Raw genomic sequence first — 13,985 nt, 5'->3', positions numbered from 1 at the left:
GATCGTAGGAAGAAAGGTACCTACAATGATAAACTTAAATCTGTCCATAGCGTCAACTGCTTTCGTTTTCTGAAATTCAACAAAACTCAAAAACGTTGTCCGGAGTGTTCAGTTTACAGAGCAGCCTTGCGGAAAATGAGGTTTCGGGCTATGACCAAACATTTAAAAGCCAAGACTGCAGTTAAACGTTCAACGAAGAAAGTAATTGAAATATCAAGAACAAAACGAAACAGACAGTTGATTGAAACTTTATGCAAAGCAAAACTTCCAAAAGAAAATCCGGATTCATTTGTGTCTATAGTATTAAAGGAACAAATAAAGGCAATGACTAAATCCAAATATGGTATGAGGTGGGACCGCTCTTTTTTAAACTGGTGTTGTTATGTCAAAAACAAATCAAAAGACGCTTATGAAGTTATGAGGAAATCAAATATTATACCTATGCCCACGTCCAGAACTTTATACAACCACAGCCACACCAAGTGAATTTAATCATGAGAAATTTGTTCAAATGGTTACTGAAACAAAGCTGCATGAACTTCAAGAACACCAAAAATATTTTGTGTTGCTACTAGATGAAATTGATATAAAACCAGATTTGGTAAGCCACAAAAAGTCCGGACTATTTGACGGGATTTAAAGACATTTCACCTGAACATAACAAATTGGCTGATATTGAGCACGAAGCAAAACAATCTTCAAGTCCCCCACTGGCTACCCACTTCCTTACAATTCATGCTAAGAGGAATTACTACTAATATCAAAATACCTTTTGCGCACTTTCCAACAACCACTGCTAGATCTATCGCATTGTGCATAATCATCTGGGACGCTATAAGAAGACTAGTCTGAATCGCATGGATTTAGGATTCTCGGTATAGTTGCTGATGGAGCTTCAACCAATCGCAAATTTTTTCACACTTGTCATGCAAATTTTGAAGGAAAAAACGCAAACGTTCCTTACTATACCAAAAATATTTACTCTCGTGATGAAGACCGTCCAATATTCTTTATTTCTGACGCTCCACATCTCATGAAAACTATCCTAAATGTTTTGTTTTCATTTAGTAGGAAAATGTGGAAGAACGGAGAAACAATTAACGCAAAAGTAATTTTCAGGTTATACTACAAACTACTCAGGGATAAAGGAGAATTTAAACACATTCCAAAGTTAACATACTCCCATGTGTTTCTGAGTAATCAATCCAAAATTAAGGTAAGGTATATTAGGTCATTGTAGTTAATTGTTAAAATTCTTATAAGTGATTTCACTTAGGTATCTTATCCCACACCAGTTATCAGTGAAACAGTCGCTTCTGCCATAGAATTGATCTTTAAAAATGATAAGACTAGCCATAAAGAAACTGTGAAATTTCTCAGAACCTTCAACAAATTTTTCGACTTATATAACGTAAAGAACTGTAGCGAGGCATCTAGATACCTAAAAAAATAAAGCTCCTTATTGTTCAGTTAATGATGAAAGACTGAAGGTCAGTTGTCATATTTATGTTAAGTAAAACTTTTGTTAACATTTATTTTCTCATAGTGGTTAGAAGTTGACCTAATTAATTACTTAAATGATTGGGAAAAAGAAGTTCTAAGCAGACCAGATGATTTTTCTAAATCAGAAAGACTATACATGTTGCTTTCTCGGGAAACTATAGAGGGGTTGAAAATGACAGGTACTTACTGAGCCTTACTCTTAATAAAACTTTACATTACATAATAGCGATGGTAAAATTTCTACTAAACAAGGGAGCGTCGTATGTTTTAACGCAACATTTAAATTAAGATGTTTTGGAAAAGGAGTTTGGGCGACACCGTGCTGCTGGTGGGCGGAATAGTAATCCATCCGTATGGCAATATCAATGCAATATCGATAAACTTAAATCATTGAAAGGATTAGTCCTTGAAGCCATAGGTGGAAATACTAAAATCAATGCATAAATTTGTACTATTTTTAATGCATTTAGGAACCTTTTTATCACAATACTCATTTTCGTTTGACTATGTTACATATATTGGTTGCAAATATAAGTCTGCATCAGGATCATCATTTATTTTAAAAACCTGTAGTCTGAATTACTTGACGGTTGATTTTGTTTAGATGTAAGGAATTATCTTTTATGAAATTTTTTCTTTGGGGAATTTTCTTTTCCAGATTTAGGGTGGTTTGTTTTTACACTTTCTTGTTTATTTTTTATTTTAACGCTTTTCTTAATGATAATTTCCTCCTGATGGCTTCTTTGTGCACAAATTGGTATTCCTCCTTGCAATCTTTTACTAAAACCTTGCCCCTTGTATTGAGAAACACATCTACTAATTTCTGAAACCATTTTTGGTCTCCATTAGTTAATTGTATCCAATCATTTGTTAGCTCCAATAATATGGACTTCATAGCCAGTTCTTTAATGTTCATGCCTCTTTGTTTTGACAAATTGTAATCATAATAGCTATCCGAAATGTTTTTAATTTTTTCAAATAATCCTAAACATTCTTCAGTTTCGATCCTTAGTTTTCCTCTACTCAATGCTTGAGTCCACTCTTCATTTGAATTTGACGTTGAACAACTCGTTCTATCTATAACTAATGCTTTTATTATAAATGGTGGACATTTATGTTCGTTTAATCGCTGAATTACAAATCCTGCTACATAGTGCAACGTATCTAGATTTGACTTCCTCGTTGAAATTTTCATATAGAGGAATATTTAATTATTCTCTTAATTTTGATTCTTTTTGCTTCTTTTTAATACTGATTAAAACTGCATTTTCAACACCAATTTTCAGCTCTAGCATTAGTTTGTGGAAATAGTCTTGAAGAAATAAGCCAATACAGAACTTTTTCAAATTGTTAGTCATGCAATCGTATGATTCAAGTGTTCCAAATATGGTTTTTAACTGATTACTAATATTTTCATTCGTACATATTTTGTGGACTTCTACAAAATAATCCTCACGAGTTTTACTGCTCATCACGTTAGATGTGACAATTGAATTAAAAAATGTTCAATGAGTAGAAAGTGGTCTCAAATGATACTTCTTCATAATTAAATAGAACATTGAAGAAAGAATCAGCTTTCAAATGGGAAAAGTCCTTCGATTGTTGCTTCATATATTTCAGAGTGGATTTCAGTGCAGCAATACAAGCATCTATGTAAGAAATAAAATTAATTAAAATTATTTGTCATTATTAAACATCATAAAGGGTTTTTTACCTTCTCTTTTGGCATTCGACATATTTTCTGAAAACAATTTCATAAAAATACAATAGATTCTTGGCCGAAATCAAAAATGTATTTTACAAAACCATGCCTAACTAAAGAAACCTAGGCCCGTAAAAGTACGAAAAACAATTATTGAGCAGACGATTTTTAACACCGGAAGTTCTCATTACACCCGGGAGCCGCAGCCAATAGGATCCGACTTTCCATTCCTGGGGTGTATATTCTTTGTCCAGACGTATTTAATACGGTAAATGCATGCAGTTTTTCAGTATAATCCTATGTTTGTAAAATTCCAGTGTTTGCCGTAGTTTTAGTTATCAAACGTATTTAGTACAGAACCTATTTACAACCTTAGTAATACATCAAAAATTTTACGGTTCAAACCATTATCACATTGGTTTAATTAAAAAATTTCTAATATGTTATTAATCAATTCATGATAGAAATATATAAAAGTTTTAATCAATTAATAAAATTATTATAACAAACACTTTGACAAAATATTTTCATAATCAAATAACAAAAATTTAATCGAAAATATTTAAATTGACTATAACTCTAGTTGATTATGTTTAGCTCGAGCCTTTGTAATTTGGAGTTATAGGGAAAAAAAGTAAACTATTAACTTGGTTTCAAATTATTAAGCAGACGATGAACAAGGGTTGTAATTAATATAGCACTTTGCGCGGGGTACTACTTATACAAAACAGTTTATAAAAATATTTTTATCGGATATTACTATATTTAAAACTAAAAGGAAACTTGTGCTATTTTTAAAAAAAAATTAACAACTAGATAATAATTAGTGGTTTTATATATTAGCGCTTGTCGTTTATAACAGAAAAACAGCAACATGTGGTAAATTTTACGCATTTTTGAAGTAAAACGTCAACCTCGGTATCATATTGTTAATTTTAATATAACTGTCATTTTAAAAACAGTACGAATATGAATTTTTACAGTCGCTACTGTTTTCTTCAAAATACAGCAGAAAGCTGTAAATTTTACGACAAACTGCTGTTAACCCACTTCAACTGCACCTTGCTGTAAATTATAAACCGTATTTGCTGTTTTTTCAACAGTAAACTTTGAGTGTGTAGGCTCAACGTGACTTTACTGAAAAATCGACTAGAGCCTTCCGTGAAAAGAGGCAAATATTAGGAAAATACCAAAACTGCTTTCTCTCAGACCGTCGTGGTTCGGAGAATAGCTTTATCTTAACGCGAGTCATCAAAATCGCCAGAATTCGGAACAAATAACTTCTAATCGCCTTCTTAGATTTGAATAAGGCCTATGACACCGTAATAAGTCCACGCCTCATTACGACTCTTCTGGGGATCGAAATTCCTCCAGCTTTTTTAACTCCTACCCTAGGAGCGCTTTACAAAATTGCCCTTTCGGAATAACATTTGGGAGACGCAAAAACCAATTACGTACCGTGTTCCGTGGGACTCAATCAAGGCTGTCCACTATGCCCTCTACTTAGTGCCGTTAGAAAAACGCCTATCTCAGATATAAAGTGGATTTGCCTTAGATCAAACTGCTCGACTCAACATCCTCTGCTCAATCATCGCGCTTTTTTTCGGGGATGATTATGCCGGCTTAGTGAGCTGCGAGTACGAAATTCCCAAAATCTAAAGCTTGGTTTCCACTAGCTAGCGTCATAATTCATTTTTCTTTACGTGCGTCAAAACGTTTGCACGTCCGAAAGTTGAATAACCCGCCGTTACGCGCGCTAGTGGAAACCAAGGCTTAAACGTAAATGGTGCCCACGCGTCAAAATATGGCATCTAGGAGCAAAAACACTTCAGCTATGCAAAATGTGCTGTTCTCGTAATGTAACCCAATCTCCCATATACCTATCCCGACCTCTTTATTCGGAGCTCCAATATTGACTCTCAAAAAACAGCTTCCTATCTTTGGGTCACGATTTCCACTGTACTAAACTATCTAAACGTCCATGAGCAATCCATACTATGAAATGTTGGACAGACGCACACGAAAGTAGCATAAGCTGTGTCGAAATCGTGAATAGTGAACTTTGCCCTCCCTTTACTCTGTTTTTGTTGTTTTTGTTTACGAGAGAAACTCTACGCAGTTGCTCGCGCGTTACTAAACGAAGTGTATGGCAATTTATTCTTTTGAGTATTAAACTTAGTTCTTTATACTTAAAAATTTGGTATATTCTTATTTCGAAAATATAACTACCCCTATTACGATCCATTATTAACAGGTTATGGGTCCAGGACGCGTTAGCTGCGCGTTATAAGGTGAAGAAAGTGATAGTTATTTTTATTCAATCCGATACACCTTGTTCCTGAAACTTCCGCAAGACGAAGAATTCAAGATCAGTCGGTTATCAGCAGATAAGTTGAATTACAACTCATGGGCCATCCAGGCTACGGATCTAACATGTCAGATGCCGACAGAAAAGTAAATGACAAAGCAATATCATTATTATTTCTATTAGTTGAGGATAATCATCTGGATGATATTGGTGGTCACTTAAGAGCTAAGGACGAATGGCAAACGCTATCGGATACGCACACAAAATTTGGTTTGTTGCATATCTTGCAACAATTAAGAGACCTATTTAATGTAAATAAAAGGTCCGACGAGAATGTCCAGAATTATATTGCGAGAATACTGGATTTGCATAGAAAGCTTGGAGCGTGCGGATACGGCTTTACTGATAAAGAAGTAGCATTAATTATGTTATTAGGTCTCCCAAAATCATATGAACACCTAATATTAACTTTGAAGCATGATATTGCAAATTTAACATCGCAAATGGTCAAGGCAAGATTATCTGTCGAAGAGAAGGAGACGAGATGAAGATAATCAACATTCCGACGAAGGACTACGCGGTGGAAAAGCTCTTATAACACGTAAAAACACTAATCATAGAAACACCAAGAAAACGAAGAAGCCGAACGATCGTTTAATATTGTTTTTCTGCTGCGGCGCTGCAGGTCACATAGCGAACGAATGCCCAGAGATCAAACAGGTCGTCGCAAATAAACAAGAAGACTCGAAAAGAAACGTCGCGAAGATGGTTTCCTGCCATGGGACAGACACAGAGAAGGAGAAGCTATCAGCCTGCAGTGTGGCACTCAACGAGAAACGAAGAGATGTAAGCTTTAACGTCAACCTGTGGTACCTGGACAGTGGGGCAACGGATCACGTGTCTTCACGCAGGGAGAACATGAATAATTTTGATAACACTTTCAAATCATCAGTTGAAGTTGCCAATAGGGAGGTTATACGAGTCGAAGGAAACGGGGATATGGTTTACACACTGAAATAAACAAGACGTCGCTTAACATCCAGCTGCGTAACGTGTTATACAGGGTGTTACGGATAGGAGTACCGAAACTTTCTATGTACATTCTATGGGTCTCTGTGAGTAAAACATGTCTAATAAACATGGGTCCTAAAGTGCTTCGTTTCAGAGATATGGGCTCCCAAAAAACAACCCAAAAAAACCAGACACAGCCTTAAATCTGGCCCACAATATTCGTCCTCGAACCAAATTGTTTTCATTAAACTATCAATTGTTTTTTATCCGTGAGGCGAGAAACTTTAATAACAAGTGGCAAAAGTTCATTAATGTCCTTTTAGAAGTAAAATGAGATTGAAGACAAAGCCATTTTAATTAAGTGATACGATTTTAATTATTAAATTTAAAGATAAAAATGTCATAAAAATTCTAGACGGCTAAGAGAAATACAAATGAACGTCCTGGATACGTTCCGATTAAGCTGATATTTAATCATACTAAATACTCTCAGACGTCTTTAGGCTTAACGTACACTCATCCTCGGGATGTTCACTAAAAACCCGACGGATGTCTTAGTACTTGTAATCGGGACGTTCTTTGACTCTGAGAAAATCAGACATTTGCTCGTCTTTTAACCTCCGAGTTACGTAAATATCTCTATCTCCATCCATAAATTGTAAAACATCACAGTAACTGGTCAAAATGCCCACCTTGGGCTGCTATACAAAAATGACAACGCCGTACAAATTATTGACGAATCTTTTCGAACATTTCCAGCTTGTTCCGAATAGTCTCACATCCATAATGCGTTGACGAAGGTCATTATGGCACGGACATCTGTTTAATAAACATGGTCCTTCACATTTCAGCCGCGCAGCGCGACATCAACTTGATGCAAAATTTCCTTTAAGGTGGATAGGACGAGGAGGAACTATTTCGCGGCCGCCTCGATATCCCGATTTAAACCCTTGCGATTTTTTTCTTTGGGGATATCTAAAGGACCTTATTTATAAAACAGATGTCCGTGACATTAATGACCTCCGTCAACGCAATAATTGATGGATGTGAAACTATTCGGAACAATCCTGAAATCTTCGAAAAGATTCGTCAATCATTTGTATGGCATTGTAATTTTTGTATAGCAGCCCAAGGTGGGCATTTGAGCAGTTATTGTGATGTTCTACAATTTATTAAAAGACAATAATTATTTGAAAATGGATTTTGCGTATAACCGAATAAGGTTTAGCTGGCGTTATCATTAATCAAAACGAATTACTGATTATTTACACTTTTAGGTTTTAAGTTTATTCTACGTAAACACCAATTCCCCCCATACCACCTACAACACGTACAAGCTTTAACAAAGCTGACTATCCTCGTAGAATTGACATTTGCCATTGCCCCAGCAAACCCAACATCATCCCTCCGGCGGCCTATAGACAGTACGCCGGTATATTGCATTTGTCCGTATGATGTCTCGAAAACCGGATGGAGATAGAGATATTGACGTAACTGGGAGGTTAAAAGACGAGCAAATGTCTGATTTTCTCGGAGTCAAAGTACGTCCCGAGGACAAATTCTAAGACGTCCGCCGGGTTTTTAGTGAACATCCCGAGGATGAGTGTACGTTAAGCCTAATAGGTGAGGAAATTGAGGAGGTTTTTGGTAAATGACCGGCAAATATTTTACGACCGACTGAAACCGGTTTAAATCGAAAGTATACATCAAAATGATGCTCTATAAGAAAATCCGCCAAAATACGCGCGTGGAGAAATTTCAAAATGACGTCATCAACAATTTAATAGCGATTTCCGATTTGAATTGCTGTACGAATTTTTAAAAGGTTTTCAGTAAGCCTATTGTAGCATTTGTTATATTTAATATACTCAAAAAAGCACGACGAACTATTTGGGAAAGGTTTTAACTTCGCGAGATTAATATTTTCTAAGTTACTGGGTCTTAAAGTTGAAAAATGGATCAATCAAAATTGATTTTTCAAGTTTTTCAATTTACCAATTTAATACCATTTATCCCAATTTTTTTCACAAGAACTCGTAGTTAGGCCGTACATTTGACTAATAAATGACGCAAACCGGAAGTGTGTATCTATATTATTAGAGAAATGAGAGACAAAACAATGTAACTATGTATCAGTTAAATTTCAAAAGATTTTTCAAACGAAATATTTTTTTATTATTTTTATTAAGCACGTGCTAAGTTAAGCCTTTTTATTTTAAAACTTATTTATTTCAAACTACTTTTACATATAAACGATTTATTAGAAAGTGTGCGTTTAAAATGTCCGCTTTGCAAACATACCTTCCAACACAAAAATGGATAAATGTGAAAAGTTAATGGGTAAGCAAATGTATAATTTGTTTTGACGAATATGGGACACTAACTGAATCAGAAAAGAATGCTAAGTTAACGGACAAAGGAATTGTTACACTTCGAGAAGCGGCTGTTATTCGTTGCGATGACGCAAGCTCGAGAATTGACTACATGATTAAAGGAAATCACGCAAGCGAAATGAAATTTCATGTGTTATGTAGACGTAAATACACTGATCACAAACGACTAGTCGTATCTCAGAAACGTCTATCCGATGAAGCAATTTGCATAGACGGAAATGATTATGAAGCGCCAAAGAAAGAATTTCTCGAACCGACACAGTTTTGTTCAAATGGAAAGAACACTGCTTTATTTGTGGAAAAAGGGAAGATATAAAGCGTGGATTGCATTTATCCGAGGTTATATTGAAACCAAACGATGTTCTTGCTCGCGTTTCTGCAGCTGCGACTTTGCGTAAAGACGAAAGGGTTTTAATTCGGTTATCGTGTGAGGAAGGCAAAAGTCTTTTAACCCAAAAAGCTAAATATCATAAATAATGCTACAAGAATTACACTAGCAAACAAAATTTAGATTTTACACAAAAGAAATTACATCGTTCTTTTACAGATTTCAACTACGAAAAAGTAGCTTTTATGGTTGTAGAACAGATTAATGGTCGTCTTAAGAGAGGTGAAATATTTACTCTGCCAGAAGTTTGCAAACAATTTAGAGATATTTTAGTCAAGGATGGAGTCCCTTTTGACCAAGCAATGAAAGTTAGATCTTTCTACATTAAAACAAAACTAGAAAGCATTTCCAACGAAAACTTCATATTTTATTCTCAAAACGGTTTACCAGATGTGTTGTGCTCCAGTGACATACCATTATCCCGTTTTATTGAAGATGTGAACAAACTCAAAATACAAGAAACACCATATATGAAGGACAATACTTTTGACGTTTTGCATAAGGCCGCGTCTATCTTACGACAGGAAATCGGAAAAATTCCATCCACTACTAATTACCCTAATCCGAGTGAGATGACACTTGAGGCATCAGATGTATTTGTTCCTAACGAACTTAAAGTATTTATTCAGTGGGTTCTTGACAAAGAGACGTTTTCAAAGGCAACAACGGAATCAACTGTGAATAATGTTTTACGTAGAAGAATTCTTACCATATCAGAGTGCATTATATACTGTTCTAGGCGGTATAAAGATCAAGTAATTCCACCTTTTCATATGGGACTTCTTCTTCAACTTCAACATGTGTATGGTAGTAGGAAAATAATCGATACCATGAATGCGTATGGAGTATGTTGTTCTTACTCAGAACTTCGATCGTTTTTAACATCAGTTGCGCAGGACGAACTAAATAAGAATAAAATCGTATACGTACTATCTGGCTTAATTAATCGAGAAAATGGAGGTTCATTGTTACAAGAAGGAGACGATAATATCGTCATTAATACGGAGACGATTGATGGTAAAAACACCTATCACAGCTTAGCTAGGGTTAAATTTCAAAGCCAACCAAATGGTTTGCCAACTTTTTCCACGATAATAAAACGACAAACTAGTAAAACTCTGCAGGAAATAAAAGAGAGAATGCCACAATTTTCTTTACAGTACTTTGAAAAGCCAAATCAAAGAGCTCAACCAAATCGAGTCAACGGTGCGGCATCAGAGATTCAAAACTACATAATGAGTTCCCCAATTCCTCATTCTATGGATTTGATTTGGCTACTGTTACGATTCATCTCACGAGGCTCACTCCTATTAGAACCAGGGTCTATGGTTCAAAATATTCCATTTTGGACTGGTTTTAAAACGCATTTATCGGATTCTCATAGGTCAGCGACGGTTTCTTGCTACGCTCCATCTATTGACGCAATTCCTTCTGACATGTCAACGGTATATACTTGTCTAAGAAATGGCAAAGCGTTAGCAATGGCTTGTGGACAGAATTTCCATATTCACACCTTCGATCAACAAATATATGCCGTTGCTCAACAAGTTAAATTAAGTCGTCCTCTAGAATTCCCAAACCTGGTAATACAATTAGGTGGTTTTCATTCGCATTGTACATTCATTTCTTGCATTGGGAAGATTTGGGGAGATGGTGGCCTTCGAGAAATGCTGGCAGATTCTGGAGTCTATGCCGCTAACACCGTCGAAAGCATGTTTCTCGGTAAACAGTTTCATAGATCAGTTCGTGGGTTAACACTATGTTATGAAGCTTTGTATCAGATTTTCTTTGAAAATTTTATGGAGTGGATAAAAACACAACCGAACAGTTATCTTTTCACGAAGATCTTGTCTAAGATATGTAGTATTGAAGCTTCTTATTCTTCGACTGTTCTTTCTTCTGATACTATTAACGATTTAGTTAAAGAAGTTGAAGAAACGCTGAAGCCCTTACTCTTAAAATTCATCGATCATGGAAGCAAATCGTCCAAAACCTTTAAGTACTGGAATGGATTTTTGGAAGCAATACATCTTATGTTGTGTAGTATACGAGCGGAACGAGAAGGAAATTGGGACTTACATATTCCTACACACGCGGCAATGTTGCCTTATTACTTTATCTGTGATAAACCAAACTACTCTCGCTGGGGAACACTTTATTCGTTGCAAATGCTTAAAGAACTTCCCGAAGAAGTACTGAAGGAGTTTAAAAATGGGGCATTTCCAGAGCGACGCGGGAATAGCTGGTTTGACAAATAAAGCAGCTACTGTCCTTCGTTGGACTTTAACTCGGCATATTCTGGGCATGTACAACAAGATTCTGGGCATGTACAACAAGATTATGCGCATTCGAAGTGGTATTGACGATACACCCTTAGATATTTCAGACGGAGGTCAACATACGAAACACGAACAAGAGACGACCAATAACTTAAAGAGAGATGAGGCTCACGCTCAAACCATTTATACTTTTATAAGACATAATACGTCGGACCCCTTTGCACTGACAGCAAGTAATAGACTTGTGCATATAGGAAGTGGTCTTGTTGCATCGGAGGAAATTGAAGCCTCACTCGCTGGCCCAAGAATTATGGGCTGTCAGAAGGTGCTCGACTTTCTTGAATCTAGACTAGACGAGCATGGTTCGAAAAACTTTTATGAACCAATAAAACGCTCAAATATTAAAACCTTCTCAGATATGAAAATGAAAACAGTTACACGAATAAGAGGAAAGATAGTTAAAACATCCATATCAGCTGAGAGAGTTTATCAACGAACTTTAGCTATTAGTCAATCGCGACCACAAGTGAAGCTTTCCACAATTTTAAGTTATCCTCTGACCGCTATACCTTCGGCTCTTTTCAAAGACGATGGCACAAAGCGAAAAACCAACAAGTCTGATTTTCTTCACGTATTGGAAAAATTAGCCGAAAAAGATATTATCCGAGAACGACCAATAGTACAATCAAATAGAGAAACAGTTTATATCGTCGATGCTATGGCTGAAATTCAATGCTTAAATTGGCATAACTTTAAAACTTTCAATGATATCGGAAACGCTATTCTTCAACGAATTATGGAACTGCGATGAAGTTCATTACGTATTCGATCGATATTCCGACAAACATCTCAATGCAAAAGATGAAGAACGATCTTTGAGATATGGTGCAAATAATGTAAAATATGACATTATTGGTTCACGTGTCTTACCCGAACAAAGGAAATTACTTTCTTCAAATGAAAACAAGGCTAATCTTACAATTTTCTTAAGTTCATATTTGGAAACTAATGCACCACTACATGAAACTATGATACGACATTCTTCGAAAAAGTTCATCCTCGCGGGTGGTTATAAATCCTCAAAAATGACAAAAAGTGTTTCAAGTATTGGCTGTTATGAGGACCCTAACTATTCAGCTAATCACACAGAAGCAGATACAATAATTATTAGTCACGCGAATGTATGCAGTCATTTACCCAGATCAAACTCAATTGAGAATTTAATAGCTGAGTCCCCTGTCACTGACATTTTTTTGCTACTTTTAATGCATTTTCAAATTATAGGATCTAGTCATGTGTGGTTCTTAACTGGAAAAGTAATGCCCATGCAAGATCTTAAACGTTTCATTTCTATTCACAAGCTATATGGTATTATTGTCCCTTCGTTATGTTCAATATTGCCATTACTTCATGCACTCACAGGGTGTGACACTGTTTAGTCTTTTTTCGGAGTTGGTAAAAAGAAAGTTTGGCAAGTAGCGCAAAGATTAAATGATGCACAAATACTGATTTTAAATAAGCTACCCGAGTGTCCAACTGATGAAAGTGTCATAGAAGTAGCCAGTACGTTTGTATCAATGTTATATGACCTCAGTGGAAAATACAAAACCTCGCACCATTCCTTAAATGCTATGCGTGTAATGCTTGCTCAGGACCTAAAACGAGACACAGGTATTGATAAAATGCCGCCATCAGCCCCAGCATTTTTACAACATTTGAAAAGAGCTGCTTGGCAATCAAATGAACGGTATAACCCACATAAAACTATGATACCGTTTAAGGACCCTCTAGAATATGGCTGGGAACTACGTGATGTTTCTTTAAGTTTCAAGTATTTTGAAGGCCCAACCAGTCTGGAATTACTAGAGGAATATTTTTGTAATTGTCGTGCTAAAACATCCTGTAGCAAGATGTGTCATTGTAAAAAAAATAGCATTGATTGCTGTGAACTGTGTAGTTGCAACGGTACTTGCTCTGAGATAAGTGGATAATTGAAAAAAAAATAAAAAAAATATTTCGTTTAAAAAATCTTTTGAAATTTAACTGATACATAGTTACATTGTTTTGTCTCTCATTTCTCTAATAATATAGATACACACTTCCGGTTTGCGTCATTTATTAGTCAAATGTACGGCCTAACTACGAATTCTTGTGAAAAAAAATTGGGATAAATGGTATTAAATTGGTAAATTGAAAAACTTGAAAAATCAATTTTTATTGATCCATTTTTCAACTTTAAGACCCAGTAACTTAGAAAATATTAATCTCGCGAAGTTAAAACCTTTCCCAAATTGTTCGTCGTGCTTTTTTGAGTATATTAAATATAACATATGCTACAATAGGCTTACTGAAATCCTTTTAAAAATTCGTACAGCAATTCAAATCGGAAATCGCTATTAAA

The 13,985-nt window shown here is 35.6% G+C and overlaps 1 protein-coding gene across 1 annotated transcript; it reads left to right on the top strand.

The window, feature by feature from the left end:
- Positions 1 to 5,638: 5,638 nt before the first annotated feature.
- LOC149932337 (uncharacterized) lies at positions 5,639 to 6,533 on the top strand. Its single transcript, XM_090157105.1, has 2 exons — positions 5,639 to 5,940; positions 6,026 to 6,533. The coding sequence occupies exons 1-2, from the start codon at positions 5,639 to 5,641 to the stop codon at positions 6,531 to 6,533; spliced, it is 810 nt and encodes a 269-aa protein (XP_090013231.1).
- The last annotated feature ends 7,452 nt before the right edge of the window (positions 6,534 to 13,985 follow it).

This window comes from Leiobunum rupestre, chromosome 8, assembly GCF_980474605.1.
Source record: "Leiobunum rupestre chromosome 8, qqLeiRupe1.1.hap1, whole genome shotgun sequence".
Taxonomy (NCBI): Eukaryota; Metazoa; Arthropoda; class Arachnida; order Opiliones; family Sclerosomatidae; genus Leiobunum; species Leiobunum rupestre.
This window is presented reverse-complemented; position numbering and strand designations above follow the sequence as displayed.